Source organism: Gekko japonicus, unplaced genomic scaffold (assembly GCF_001447785.1).
Source record: "Gekko japonicus isolate JY-2015 unplaced genomic scaffold, Gekko_japonicus_V1.1 scaffold558, whole genome shotgun sequence".
NCBI classification, from domain to species: Eukaryota; Metazoa; Chordata; class Lepidosauria; order Squamata; family Gekkonidae; genus Gekko; species Gekko japonicus.
In genome coordinates this window covers 392,500-407,692 of record NW_015170908.1, presented here as the reverse complement: position 1 = coordinate 407,692, position 15,193 = coordinate 392,500, and the positions used below count along the sequence as shown (strand labels likewise).

At 49.5% G+C, this 15,193-nt stretch overlaps 2 protein-coding genes across 4 annotated transcripts in view; both read right to left on the bottom strand.

Moving 5' to 3' along the window:
- The window catches only part of CDC42 (cell division cycle 42), a 20,384-nt gene extending 19,853 nt beyond the window's left edge, over positions 1-531 (bottom strand). The window contains exon 1 of one of the 3 annotated variants that reach the window (XM_015418675.1): positions 424-531. The gene's annotated coding sequence lies outside the window, so the exon portion shown is untranslated. Of the gene's footprint in view, positions 1-133; positions 171-423 lie in introns of those variants that run through there. The other 2 variants (XM_015418673.1, XM_015418674.1) reach the window with 2 other exon arrangements.
- Positions 532-8,608: 8,077 nt separating this feature from the next.
- The window catches only part of LOC107116690 (chromosome unknown open reading frame, human C1orf50), an 11,258-nt gene continuing 4,673 nt past the window's right edge, over positions 8,609-15,193 (bottom strand). Inside the window, exons 2-3 of the mRNA XM_015418658.1 lie at positions 14,479-14,610; positions 8,609-9,658 (exon numbers count right to left, since the gene is read on the bottom strand). Of these exons, the coding sequence (XP_015274144.1) occupies positions 9,473-9,658; positions 14,479-14,610 (318 nt within the window). The 3' untranslated portion in view covers positions 8,609-9,472. The remainder of the gene's footprint in view (positions 9,659-14,478; positions 14,611-15,193) is intronic.

Here is a 15,193-nt window from a genome sequence, read left to right as displayed (position 1 = left end):
AGCGAGGGGGGGGACGAAAGGGCACCACCACCACCCCCATTATGGCGAGTTAAGGCCGAAAACAGGGGGTGGGGGAAGAGGCGCGGGAGGGCCGGCCCCGCTGCCCGCAGACGAGAAGGGAGGCCCGACTCACCGCCGGCCCTCCGTCCACCGAAGGGAACCGAGCGCTCTCCTCTCCCCTCCCCCGCCCGGTTCTCCTTCTTCCTCCTTCTCCCTCAGAGAGCTTCCGGTCACCCCTCCCCCACCGCTACCACAACCGCTCTGGGGGAAGGGACACGTTATCTCTTTCCCCCCCACACCCCCGCCTCAGTTTATCCGACGATATTACATCTGACGGGGGGGGGAGAGAGAGAGAGACGCACCCCCTCCCGGTTTATTCCGCCTCACGGGCCCGCCCGGCCGCCGCCTCAGAGAGCGCCTTACCTCACCGAACTCCGCTCGCCTTTTTTTTTTTCTTTCCCCCCCCCTTCTTTCGCTCTCTCTCCCTTCGCCGGGCGTTGGCAGCTCACTGCGGGGTCTCCTCGCCTGCACAGCAAGGGCGGGCGCAATTACGTCACCGCGCTCCCTGCAAAGGCGGGGCGTGAGAGGGAGGGGAGGGGGGAAAACTTTTTTTTCCCCTTTGACCGAGGGAGGGAGAACCAATGGGCGGAAGAGCCGCGCGGATTGGCGCCTGCGCTGTACGGGCTCTTGCGGAGAGTTCCCCGCTGCCCTCTGCTATCGGTGCATTGGGGAAGTGTTGCGAGAGGTGCTGGGTTTACAGAATTTTAAACACGCCTTTCCCACCGGTGGTTCGAAAAGCGCAGTGGCGGCGGACGCTGGGAAGGGAGAGCCGTGTGCGAGCAAAATGAACAGGAGTCTTGGCGGTTGCCACCCTCCAGGCGGGGCCGGGAAGTCTCCCGGAATTGTAGATGAAGAAGATATTGGATTTCTACTCCGCCCTTCACTCAGAGTCTCAGAGCGGCTTACAACTTCCTTTCCCTCCCCCTCCCCACAACAGACACCCTGTGAGGTAGGTGGGGGCTGAGAGAGCTCTCCCCAGAGCTGTTCCTTGAGAGAACAGCTCTGACAGAAACACGGCTTGCCCAAGGTCATCCAGCAGCTGCAAGTGGAGGAGCGGGAAATCAAACCCGGTTCTCCCAGATTAGAGTCCACGCACTTAACCTCTACACCAAACCGGTTTCTGCACTGCTAAGATCAGTTCCCCTGGAGAAAACGGCCGTTTTGGAGGATGGACGTTATGCCATGGTACCTTGCTGAGGCCCCTCCCCTCTCTAAACCCCACCGTCCCCAGGATGCAGCCTCAGATCTTCAAGAATTTACCGATGAGTTAGCAACCCTAAGACGAGCCCAATTCATTCCAGCATCCCTCTGCTGTGACCTCACTTTATCAGATGCATTCCTGAACTCTGACTCACAAAAATCCCTACTGGATACAGTTTTGTTAGGCTTTAAGGTGCCAGTGGTCTTCTGCATTATTTTGCTGCTACAGCCACCTACTTCGAATTATCATCGTGGCGCTTTAAAAGGCTAGCTGAATTTTATTTCAGCATCAGAATTTGGGGTGCCCTCGCCAGGGGAGGGAAAGCTGCCCCCTGCCATGGAGAAACCATCACCCCTCTCCTTCTCCCACACAAAGGGCAATCCTTGCCTCCCCTCCCTGCCCCTTCCCCCAGCAGGAAGAACCCACCTGCTCAAGAAGCAGGCTGCCCACAGATCTGGCACAGGTAGGGCAGCAACAAGGCTGGTTGGCACCCATGGAGAAACCATCACCCCTCTCCTTCTCCCACACAAAGGGCAATCCTTGCCTCCCCTCCCTGCCCCTTCCCCCAGCAGGAAGAACCCACCTGCTCAAGAAGCAGGCTGCCCACAGATCTGGCACAGGTAGGACAGCAACAAGGCTGGTTGGCACCCCTCCACCTCTGCCGCCATAGGCGTGCCTAATGGACAAATCAGCCCTGTTCAGCATACATAACCCATGCATATGCTCCATGCATCTGACGAAGTCAAGTCTCGTTCACAAAAGCTTATGCTGAAATATGCTCCAGTATGTCTCCTCTTTCTGTTGAAAACAGGCGGGAAAATATCTGTCCAAACTTCGTTTTTTGAGTAGTTACTCAGCAACTTTGTTACTGGAATTTGCATTGTTTAGAATCTGGTTCTCTAGATCAGGGGTCCCCAACAAGGTGCCCGTGGGTGCCGTGACACCTGCTAACACCTTTCCTGGTGCCTGCCAAATGCTCTTGGAAAGTAGGCAGGGCCTGGTGACACTTTTGCCCAGTAAGGTTTCAGATTGGCCACCGGAGATATGACTGATATTTTTTTAAATGTTGTTTCGGCAGCTACTGCTGCCATAACACAAGGCTCTTCACTGTGCGACTGAAGGTAAGCCAAGCCGTAACGGCCATTTTGTGACTGGCTCTGCCTCCTGCAGCAGCCCACCACCAGTGTTCCCTCTAAGCTGAGTCAGTATGAGCTAGCTCACAGATTTTTTAGTCTCCAGCTCACAGGTTTTTGTCTTCGCTCAGGAAGGAGGGCTCCAGAGCAAACTAATTTATGCAGAAGCCAAATCGCTCACTCACAACCTTAATGCCAGTAGCTCACAAAGTAGAATCTTTGCTCACAAGACTCCACAGGCTTAGAGGGAGACTTGCCCACCACGCTGTGTCAAAATTCCAAAAGGTGCCCGCAGGCTCAAAAAAGTTGGGGACCCCTGCTCTAGACTTTCAGTCGAAAAGCGGGGAGTGGAGGTGTCTTGCCTTTAGTGCACATCCGTGTCCGTGCACGCATTAAGGGACAACGCCGCACGGAGCCTGCCATTTCACCCACTGCAGCTGCTGTGTTATAGTTCCGAACGATCGATTGTGTAGGGCAATTATTTCTTTCCCCTAGTATATTTTTATCCGAAAGAAGAAACACCACAGGGGGCTAGAGAAAATAGATGGTTGCCGAATAAAGCAAAACACCGGGCAGAAGTAGAGCAGAGCCCTGCGGCAATGTGGGGAGGAGACTGTGATTTTGGGCATAAGGACTGGGAGGAGAGGAAGACACATGTCTGCCTGCTAAGCTGGAGGGCACGGAATCAGCCTCATCAGGTGTAAAATAACCCGTGGACTTCAAAATGCCCAAGCAGTCATGCATGTGCATTAGAGAGGCGATACATTCACCGCCCAGCGTTTAACATATTTACAGTGCATTCCTGAACTGAGTTACACCCTTCTCAGCCCATGGACTTCAACAGACTTGACAGGGTGTAACTCTGCTGAGGATAATAAAACCGGGAGTGCAGTGGCACCTTGAAGACTAACACCATTTGTTCCCACATAAACCTTTATGAGCCTCTGCGGTGTTGCTGGACTTGTTTTATTTTGCTACTGTAGACTTTGCAAGGCTACCAGATTCTCTGTTTAGGACTGAATGTCAATAGACCTGGACTAGGTTTGCTGATAAAGAAGGGGGAAATCTGGCAACTCATGCCAGCAAAACTTTAGGCGGGGGCAAAAAGAAAGATGTCGATTGGACAGAAAACAAGGACAGGTGGCACATGTGTAGCCCTAACTCTGACTGTATGCGTGCTGCTGCATAAGGTTGCCAGGCTATACCCTGTTCCCGGGAAGGGGCTCCAGGAAGTGATGTCATCATGTCGCCAACATTGGGGGTGACACTCTAGTTTTTGGGCAAAACTCTATGGGTTTTTGCCCTCAAAACCATAGAGTTTATCGAAAAAAACTAGAGCGTCACCCCTCTGACATCGGTAACGCTATGATGTCACTTCTGGGTGACGTCATTGTGATGGGGGTGAGACATCCCCAGCCAGCCAGCTAGCCGGCGGCATATTGGAGCCCCAAAGACCAGGGGATCCCCTGGCTGGACTGTGGGTCTGGCAACCCTACTGCTGCAGGAGGCAGAGCCAACCACACAGAGGAAGCCCAAATGCAGGGGAGAAGGGAGTTATTGTAAAGTACACGAAGAGGAGTGAGATAGGATAAAACCCTGTGGAGGTAGCTGCTGCTGCTGCTGCTGCTGCTGAAAAAGCATTATTTTAATTTGCAAGAGCCTCACCTGCTTCCACCCACTTTCTAAAAACACTTGGTGGGCACCATGTCGGGGACCCCGGCCTAGACTGTACAGAGCAAAAGGCAAGGGACAGGTTGTGCAGACTGGGCACACTTATGTGCGTGCTAGGCTCCTTGCAAGCAGATGGGGAGGACGGTGCAAAGACTGAGCATGATCTCAGTTCCCCTCTTCCCCATTCCTTCAATAAATATATGCCTGATGTCAGTGGGTTTGATCCTCGGAATGTCCTGGGAAAGGTGTAAAACTTCGGGGTAAGGAAACAGAACTAAGGAGGCACGCTTTTTTCACTTGCGTCAAGAGGTTTTGCTCTTCGCTCCGCCCCATGTCCATTAGGCTCCACCCCTACATGATGGCACAACCCCGCTGTGTCCCCTGAACCCATTACGTGCCATCTTGTGACCCCCCCACACACACACACTAAGTCCACCACCTTTGAGAATCCACCCCTTATCTCCCAGACTCCACCTTCTCAGCCTCAAAAGCCCTGGGATTTGTACTTTTCCTGCCAATGGATGTTCAGCATTGCGGTGGCTGAAGTGTTTACTTCTATCTTACACAAAAACCGCAACGAAAACTATAAAAACATCCTGCATTCCAGTCTAAGCCGGCCACTGGTACCCGTAACATTTGCTTTTATTCCAAAGGGGCAGAAAGCACGGCAGAACCTGTTTCATTGTGGACCTACACAAGTCAGCGGCGTCAGACGCGACATCTATTACGATGAAAAAATAATCCCTTTGGAAGTTTTACTCAGGACTTTAGTCTCGACCTACTACATTTTTCTCCCACCCTTCCTCCAAGGAGCTCGGAGGGGGTATTATCCTTGCCTGCATTTTAACACCACAACCCTGTGAGGTAGGTTAGGCAAAGGGAGAGTTGCCCCGGGTGACCTCCGTGCCTGAGAGGCCTGTACACTTATGTCGTTTCACAAAATGCGCAAAACAGAATTGTGCAGGACGGCATTCTTATAGAGGGAGTGAAGCTGCAGTGGAATGGCTCAACTCACGAGAAGGCTATTCTTAGGGATAGAGTCTTTCCTGTGCTGATCGTCTTCCTGCCTTAAACAGACAGGTTGGCACGCACTGTTCTGGGCTTTCCCGTGTTCTGCAACCCCAGCCCAACTGCACAGTTTGTCTCAAGTGGCTCAAGTGGTTAAGACGCTGAACTGCAGGCTGTGGAAGGTCGGTAGTTCAGCAGTTCAAGACCTGAGTGTGCCGCATGACGGAGTGAGCTCCCGTCTCTAGTCCCAGCTCCTGCCAACCTAGCAGGTCGAAAGCAAGAAATTGCAAGTAGATAAATAGGTACCGCTTCGGTGGGAAGGTAACAGCGTTCCGTGCACCTTGGTGTTTAGTCATGCCGGCCACATGACCACAGAAACGTCTTCGGACAGCGCTGGCTCTTCGGCTTGGAAACAGAGATGAGCACCGCAACCCTAGAGTCAGATTCTACTGGCTTTCAAGCAAGGGAACCTTTACCGTTAAGATTTCAAACATTATCGTGACAGCCAGGGTGGTGTAGTGTTTGAAGGGTTGGACTAAGATCTGGGAGGCCCAGATTCGAATCCCCACTCCGCCATGGAAGCTTGGTGGGTGACCTTGGGTCAGTCACACACTCTCAGCCTAACCTACTTCACAGGGCTGTTGTGAAGCCAAAACAGAGGAGAGGAGAATGATATACCGTTTTCGGTCCCTACTGGCGGGGAAAGGGGCATATAAATAAAAGAAATTAATCTAGTAACCGGCTGACTGATCACCTGCTGTTGCCTTGTTTTGTAACCTATTTACGAACAGAAAAGCTTTTTCAGATTCGTAATCTGCCTTGGGTTCCAGTTAGAAAGATGGCCTGTGAATGAGAACCACCTTTTATTCCACAGAGCCAGCTGTGTTAGCCCCTAATGGTTACCTATCTTCAAGTACTTGAAGGGCTGTCATTATAGAGGTTGGTGTGGAGTTGTTTTCTCTTACACCAGAAGGTCGGACCAGAACCAGTGGGTTGAAATTAAATCAGAAGAGTTTTTGGCTAAACATTAGGAAGAACTTCCTGACAGAGCGGTTCCTCAGTGGAACAGGCTTCCTCGGGAGGTGGTGGTCTCTCCTTCTTTGGAGGTTTTCAAACAGAGGCTAGATGGCCATCGGACAGCCATGCTGATGCTGTGAACTTAGGCAGGTCATAAGAAGAGGGAAGTATGGGCTGCATCAGTGCTTAGTTCACAACGGGGGTGTGGAGGGGGGGGGTATTTGTGAATTTCCTGCATTGTGCAGGGGGTTGGACTAGATGGCCCTGGAGGTCTCTTCCAACTCTATGATTCTATGAAAAGACAAGGAAACCTGTGGCATCTTAAAGAGTTAACAGGCCATCATAAGAAAAATAGGTCTGATGAAGTCTCAATATGCTTCAGAGTACAGAGTGTGGTTGTTGTTCAGTCGCACAGTCGAGTCCAACTCTTCGCGACCTCATGGACCAGATCCCGCCAGGCCTTCCCGTCTTCCACTGTCCTCTGAAGTTTGCTCAACTTCATGTCCGTTGCACCGATGACACTGTCTAACCATCTCATCCTTTGCCGTCCCAGTCTTCTTTGACCTTCAGTCTTTCCCAGCATCAGGGTCTTCTCCAGTGAGTGCTCCCTTCTCATTGGGTGGCCAAAGTATTTGAGCTTCAATTTCATTATCTGGCCTTCCAGGGAACAGTCAGAGTTGATTACTGTTAGGATCGACTGATTTGATCTTCTTGGCTGAAGTGGACCGGTTCTATAAAGACCTACAACACCTCCTAGAACTAACACCAAAAAATGATGTCCTCATCATCATAGGGGACTGGAATGCTAAAGTAGGAAGTCAAAAGGTAACCGGAATAACAGACAAGTTTGGCCTTGGAAAGCAAAATAAAGCAGGGCAAAGGTTAACAGAGTTTTGTCAAGAGAACACACTGGTCATAGTGAACACCCTTTTCCAACAACCTAAGAGGCGACTCTACACATGGACATCACCAGATGGGCAACACCGAAATTGAAAAAGAGTACAGAGTACTGAAGATCAATTCAAAGAAAAATAGGGATGCTGGTTGGTGGGGGGGACCAGTCTGCTGGAAGCACAGAGAAGGGGAGATTTGAGGTAATTTGAGGCATGCTTCATACATTTATGACAAATAAAGGACTGCTCCCCTTCCTCCCATCATACATCTGGAGCCTCTGTAGTCGTTCAATACAAGCAAGAGCAAAACCAACCCTTTCCCGAGGGAGCTGCGCATCATTTGCAGACGACTGCCAGCACGCATTCGATATCCACACCCTAAAACTTGACACAGGAGACAAGCCAAAAAGAGGCAAGGAATGAGACTCCTGATAGGCTAATGTAGGCTGGTTGCCCCAGAAGGCCCAGAAGCAGCAATGCCGGGGTTCAAGCCTCTCTTGGTTCACGCCCTGCGACAAATGGCATTCCAAGATACACTGCCTTTGAATGTGGAGGCTATGAATAAATAAATAAATAAGCTGCATTCCACAGACCCCATTTTTAAGGCCATCTAAGCTGCTGTCCACTTCTATATCTTTTGACAGGGAGTTCCACAAGTGGGTTATCTGTCAAGTAATGAAGTTATTTTCTTCGTTCTGTCCCAGATTCACTGCCCATCAACTTCAAACACCGACTTCTCATACTTGGGGAGGAAAAAGTTGGGGAATTTCACATTACCTTGTTTCTCCCGGTTTCAAGCCGGGAGTCTTCCGTTATGAGTTGAACCGGTACAGGGCTGCCGTTTCACACACAGCTTGCCCCTACCGGAAAGGAACCGGATAAGAAGCGGTTTGGCGTTTCACACACGCACCGATTTGTTTTCCCGCCATTTTCTTCCCGCACGGGTGAGCGATTTTTTTTTTTTAAGGTTCGGCTTATAGCGATATATTGATATATCGCTATACCAGAACCTCAAATGGTCGCAATAATGATCCCATTGGAATGCGACTCCTTAGAGGTTCCGGTATAGCGATATATCAATATATCGCTATAAGCCGAACGTTCAAAAAAAAAAAAAAAACCCGCGCGGGCGAAAAAAGGCGGGAAACAAGCGTATCGGAACCGGGAGAGGGAACAGGAGACTCCTCGGAAGCAGTTGACAGGTAAATCGCTTCCCTCCCGGTTCCTAACCGGAAGAGAGGCTTCTGTGTCTGAAATGCCACTTAGATCCCGGTAGGGAACCGATTCCTAACCGGGTTCTGTCTGAAATGACAGACCAGAACCCGGTTGAGAATCGGTTCCCTACCGGGACATAGCGCCTGTCTGAAATTCCCCGTTATCTCTGTCCCTTTTCTCCATGCATAAATTCATTAACTGTTCTCACGTCCCAGCCCCAGTGAGTTGTTCTTTTCGGTACTGAAAAGCTCCACGCTCTCTAGACTCTCCTCATACAGATGTCCCCACCCCTTTGTTCTTTTTTTGTTGCCCTTTTCTGCACTTTGCACAGACGCATTGTGTAACTGCCACAAACTCCAATGTCAATGAAATACCGCAGGAAGAATGTTTAGCAATTTATTTGCCACATCTGAGGTCTTTGGAATGCATCACACATTATTGCAACCATCTTACGAGAACCCTGTAAAGTAAATTAGTATTATCATCCCCCCCCCCATTTGGTGATGGGGGCCAAGACAACAGCGGGTTGGCATGGGCTGCAGTGAGATTTGAACGGAGGTCTTCCTGGCTTGCACCCTGAGCCCAGGAGACAGCACAAGAAGCCTGAGTTCGACTCACGCAGGCTTTTCCTGATCTCAAAGTAGCACAGGATAAAGTGGCTCAAAAAAACAGGTGGGCATATTTGTTACTGTTGGGACCACAGCTGCGGGACCCAAGTTCAAATCCCCGCTCACCCATGAAACTCAAATCACTCTCTGTCTCAGCCTCCCTCTGCCTTACAGGGTTGTCGTGAAGGAAAAACAGAGGAGAATCGTGTGTGCCCCTTCAGCTCCTTGGAGGAAAGGCAGGATTCAGACCGGATCAACGGAAAGAAGCGCTCAGAGATCCCTACAGATCTGGCAACAGAATACAATACACAACATGGGCAACTCTCTAGCGAGCATCTTCCATGGGCTTCAGACACCTCTTCCTAGGTGGAGTCCACCCAGGGATTGTAAAAGAACTGTGTGGGACACTAAAAAAACCCAACCCTCAGCTAACAAAAAGCAGCTGTTGTTTGCTCACATTCAGAGATCGATCAGGGAGGGAAAACGCCCATCCCACCACGTCCAGACAGCAGCCTGAGATAACCGTGCAGTGCAGACGCTCCCATTGTGCAGTCCTGACACCGCACTGCTCAAAGGGGACCCGTTTTTTTTTTTTTTGCATGTACAGGTCAGAAACGTTGGCCGCTCCCACCAGCTTCCTCGGTTTGGGTCACCCACAAACAGACTTCACATGGTCAGGCCCTGGAAGTTCGGCTCGCTGCACGGCGGCAGAGAGGCCTGCTGGCTCAGCAGCTTCTCCAGGATATTCAGCTCGGCTTCTCGCTTCTCGACGTCGTCCGAAGGGGTCCAGGACATGTCGTGCTGCAGTTTGTAGGCCCCGAGGAACTCGCTGGGGCAGCTGGGGCCCCAGTCCTGTACAGGAGGGGGAGAAAAGACAAGCTCACAGCAAGACACAGCGGCCGCATGGTAGCTTTCTCTGCAATTTTTTTGGTCCCAGGCCCACCCTGGCTGCCATTCCACCCTCTCCCAGGGCAGTTTGGTGTCGTGGTTTGTAGCATGGACTCTAATATGGGAGAACTGGGTTTGATACCCCACTCCTTCACATGCAGCTGCTGTTGTCACCCTGGGTCAGTCACAAGTCCTCTCAGAGCTGTTCTCTCAAGAGCAGTCCTCGAAAGAGTTCTCTCAGCCCCACCTACCTCACAGGGTGTCTGTTGTGGGGAGGGGAAGGGAAAGGGATTGTAAGCTGCTCTGAGACTCCTTTGGGTAGTGAAGGGTTAGGGTATAAATCCAATCTCTTCTTCTTCAATGGAGGGTTTTTCCAAGCTTTTTTTTTAAAAAAAAAAATGTGACAACTACAGTGATATGCCCACTACCATTTTTAAGCTATAGCAATATCACTGTAATTGACACATTGCCTGTATCTTACTGGTACAGCAATATGTCAATTACCATTTTTTTAAAAAGCTCCCAAAAGTTATCTGGGGGCAGTGTTCCCTCTAAGCTGAGTTAGTGTGAGCTAGCTCACAGTTTTTTAGTCTCTGGCTCACACATTTTTGTCTTAGCTCAGGAAGGACGGCTCCAGAGCAAACTAATTTATGCAGTAGCAAAATCACTCGCTCACAACTTTAACGCCAGTCGCTCACAAAGTAGAATGTTTGCTCACAAGGCTCCACAGCTTAGAGGGAGCATTGTCTGGGGGGTGGGGAGGGGGAATGCTGGCCACAGAGGGCCTTGGGCAAGGGAAATGGCATCTGTGTCAGCCTGAGCATCAAGAATGCACAACTTCTTGTCCACGTGGCATGCTTTGACTGCAGTCTCTCTCAAAAGGTCATACCAAACCAGGTTCAGGCCTTGGCTGGGAGGGCAGGGTATACATTTGATAAATAAATAACGAAATAAAAATAAAAGACTGCAGCAATCAGGGGGAAATGGGGAAAGCGGGCCATTAGTGGACAACAGCATGTGGATGCCACTCCAGGGGGGAAAAAACCCAAACACTCCAGTTTACACATGAAACCAAAGCAAAACCTCTATTTAGAAGCGGCCGCTGTAGGCTCTGCAGAACTAATCTTTCTCTCTCTCTCTCTCTATCACTGATGGCACACCAAATTGACTTGCCACTGATTAATTTCAACCTATACACTCACAGGGCTCTACAATGACAATTCCACAGAAAAAGCTTCTCTCACCCCCCCCCCTTCTCTCTTCCTGCCAATTTTCCCCTCTGTTTTACAGCCTAATCCATTACTTCCTTTCCTCTAATCCATCGCTTCCTGTTCTTTCTCAAGACTCCAGGCTGCTCTCATGAATCAGTGGCTAATTACCAGCAAGAGAGCATTCGGAAAATGGGATTCTCCCATCTGCAGTCAGAAGTAACCACGCTGGCACCCGAGGGGGCCCCTTTCCCCGGCATGCAGAAACCACACAGGGTCTCCAAGAATCTGGTGTGGGCCCTGCCCTCTCTTCCCCCACTCCACAGAGCAAGCAAACTTCTTCCACCCTAAGGAGCCTTCCTCCAACAGAAGAGCCGCTAAAGTCGAGAGGCGGGTTCCTCAAGCCTAAGGCAGGATTCACAACTCTGTTTCCAAATCGAGGCATCCTTCATCCTTCTCGAACGGTGACAACGCTACACCTGCGTCACAAAGGAGGTGTGAAATCACGACAGGGGCAGTCATGGCTATACAAAAGCCATGTCCCATCTTCGGGTGACCAAGACATAGAGCCCTGGGACACGGCCATGCAGATAGGAAAGATGGCTGACACCAACGCTCCCTCTAAGCTGTAGAGTCTTGTGAGCAACACTTCTACTTTGTGAGCAACCGGTATTAAAGTTGTGAGCGGGCGATTTGGCTACTGCATGAATTAGTTAGCTCTGGAGCCCTCCTTCCTGAGCCAAGACAAAAATGCGTGAGCCGGAGGCTAAAAAACTGTGAGCTAGCTCACACTCACTCAGCTTAGAGGGAACACTGGCTGACACTCCCTGGCTACAGTCCACAGGGGTCCGCTTGAGCTCCCCCCTCCACCAGCTCCATCTTCGCTCTCATGTAACCAAAGGCTTGCAATTCATTTCTGAAAGAAGGTGCCGTCAAGTTACACCTATGGTGACCCCCTCGTGGGGTTTTCGAGGCAACGGATGAACAGAGGCGGTTGGCCATTGCTTGCTTCTGCGTCGCGACCCTGGACTTCCTTGGTGGTCTCCCATCCAAGTACTAAGCAGGGCCGACCCTGCTTAGCTTCTGAGATCTGATGAGATCAGGCTAGCCTCGGCCATCCAAGTCCAGGCAAATCACTCCCACGAGGCATTTAAAACACAAGCATTGAGCACATGGCTGCAGTGAAAGCAAAACTGTTCTTCCAGTATAGTTCATCTAGTTCAGCATCCTGTCTCACACAGTGGCCAACCAGCTCCTCTGGAGAGCCAACAACGGGGCATAGAGGCCAAGTCCTTCCCCTGATGTGGCCTCCTCCTGACTCTGGGATTCAGAGGCTTAGTGCCTCTGAATGTGGAGGTTCCCCTCAGTCACCAGGGCTAGTAGCCACTGATAGACTTATCCGCCATGAATCTATCCAATCCCCTTTCAAAGCTGCTTATTCCTGTGGCCATCACCACATCCTCTGGCAGCAACGTCCACATTTTAACCACTCTCTGTGTAAAGTAGCATTTACTTTTGTGCGTCCTGAGCCTACTGCCCATCATCTTCATCAGATGCCCTCAAGTTCTAGTATTTTGGGAGAGGGAGGAAAATTTCTCTTTGATAGGATCGTTTCAGCTTGCAATGAACAGGACAGATGTCTGGGAAGGGAAAGCGTGGATTCACATACTGTGTAATTAACTTAAGGCATCTGAAGGCCGCTAGCTTTAAAAGGGCATTAGAGCATTTCAGGGAGGAGAGGTCTAACACGACAACTAAATGGAATCTCCCGTTTCAAAGGCAGAGCAGGCCCAAATATTAGTTGCGGGGGGGAGGAGGAGGCTACAGACTTCAGCCTCTGTGCTCTGCTTTGTAGACCCCGTGGAGGCCCATTTCCTGTGGGAAACTGAACAGGATGGCCTGATCCAGCAGGATTCTTCTCATGTTCTCTCTCAAATCCAATATAGAGAGGGTAAATTGATCTACAGCTATTAGCCATGATAGAAACTCAAGGTTCAGGTGCAGTCTACCTCTGAATAAAGACTTGTGAACCAGAAAGCCTCTACAGGGGATATAGATCTACTCTCAAAACAATTCTCCTGAAGAAGGTGACCCAAAAGGAATTGTGTTGTGTGACACAGGTTATTAAGAAGGCTGAGGAAATTGAAGGAAAAAGACCCCCCCCCCCCACAGTGCAACAATGGTATCTTAAATTGTGGGACTATTTCATAATGGATAAAATTACAGATATTATACAAAACGCATCTGTTCAGGCTCGTCAATAAAGTTTGCTTGATAAATGGTTTCTTTTTATGGGGAAAATCAACATATTTCTGTATTTATACATCATTGAAACAATCTATTGCTTATATTTTTTTAATTTCATGACCTTGTTCCCTTTTGAGAGTTGTATTTTAGGACTAAAATTGTTATGGTTAATGTTCTTCTAATTAAGGGCAGACATTCCCTTCGGATGTTTAAAGAAGGGGATGACAAGATATAACGGCAATGTATAATTTTTATTTCAATTGTTATATGAACGCTGTTGGGAAGTAATTATACGTTATGTACATTTTGAATTTCCTAATAAATGTTTAAAAAAATATTAAGAAGGCTATACTTATAGCAGATAAGAGTATCTCACTGTTCCCAGACAATAAGCAAAACACACTGTAAGACAGCAGTCCCCAATGTCTATTGATTTTAGCTGTAACTAATTATTTATTCTATTTTTTAAATTTGCTGCATGTGTGATAGTGATGTACACTGCCCTGAGCCCTTCAGGGAGAGCAGAATTCTAGTACTACTACTACTACTACCATCATCATCATCATCAAAAGGGCCAAAGCATCGAGGTTGTATTAAAAGGGCCATAGCATCGAAATCGCAGGAGGTCATAGCTCCTCTGTATACTGCCTTGGTCAGGCCGCACTTTGAGTACTGTGTGCAGTTCCGGAGGCTTCACTTCAAAAAGGATGTGGACAAAATTGAAAGGGTGCCGAAGAGAGCGACGAGGATGATCAGTGGTCTGGAGACTGAGCCCTACGAGGAAAGGCTAAGGGCCTTGGGAATGTTTAGTGTGGAGAAGAGGAGACTGAGGGGGGACATGATCACTCTCTTTAAATATCTGAAAGGCTGTCATTGGGAGGAGGGCAAGGAGCTGTTCCAGTTGGCAGCAGAGGATAGGACCCGAAGCAACGGGTTTAAATTACATGCAGAAAGGTATCGGCTGGATGTTAGGAAATACTTTTTCACAGCCAGAGTGGTTCAAAGGTGGAATCAGCTGCCTAGAGAGGTGGTGAGCTCCCCTTCACTGGCAGCTTTCAAGAAGAGGCTGGACGGATATTGGTCAGAGATGCTTTAGGCTGGTCCTGCATTGGGCAGGGGGTTGGACTAGATGGTTTGTATGGCCCCTTCCAACTCTATGATTCTATACTACTACTAATAATAATAATAATAATATCACTTGCTGGTGCAGGGGGCTGTTGCCTTCATGTCCTCCATGCAGGGATTCCCAAAAAGATCTTGTCAGCCAGTGAGACCTTTGGTCAAAACCCACCCCAGCCTGCCCTTATATTAGCAGCATATTTTGGCTACCTTCGGTGATAAGATGGAGAGGTATCTCTGCCCGCTTGCCCTTCTGTACAGGTAGTAGATGTTCCCTGGCTTCTTCACAAAATTGCAGGCGACATGATGCAGGTCAGCATCTTTGGTAGCCTCCTGCAAAACCTAAAACACGAGAGAGGCAGTTATGCTCCAGCTCCCTGCCTGCTTCAGCTCCTCCCTCTGCAAGAAACTGCGGTGCGCTCAAAGCACGTTAAGTATTTGTTAAACAATGTGAATGCAGCTGCGGCATGACCCCTCTGGAAAGCAGAAAGAAAGCCAAGGGATCCCACTGTAAAATGCAATCCAAAATCACAATACTCCGTGATAAAAACACCCTAACAATTATTTACTCCACAGAAAATTAAAGAAGCAACAAACAGTCTGGTGTCGTGGTTAGGCGCACGGACTCTAATCTGGGAGAACCAGGTTTGATTCCCCACTCCTCCACATGCAGCCAGCTGGGTGACCTTGGATCAGTCACAGTTCTCTCAGAGCTGTTCTCTCAACAGCAGTCCTAAAAAGAGCTTTCTCACCCTCACCTACCTCGCAGGGTATCTGCTGTGAGGAGAAGAAGGGAAGGTGAAGGGCAGGGTATAAATCCAATCTCTTCTTCTTCATCATCTAAAACATCTACCGGAATTACAAAATGCCAGCACAGCCAGTGTTAACTTTTGCTAAATCTGTGCTCCTGCCTGTTCCCTAGTCC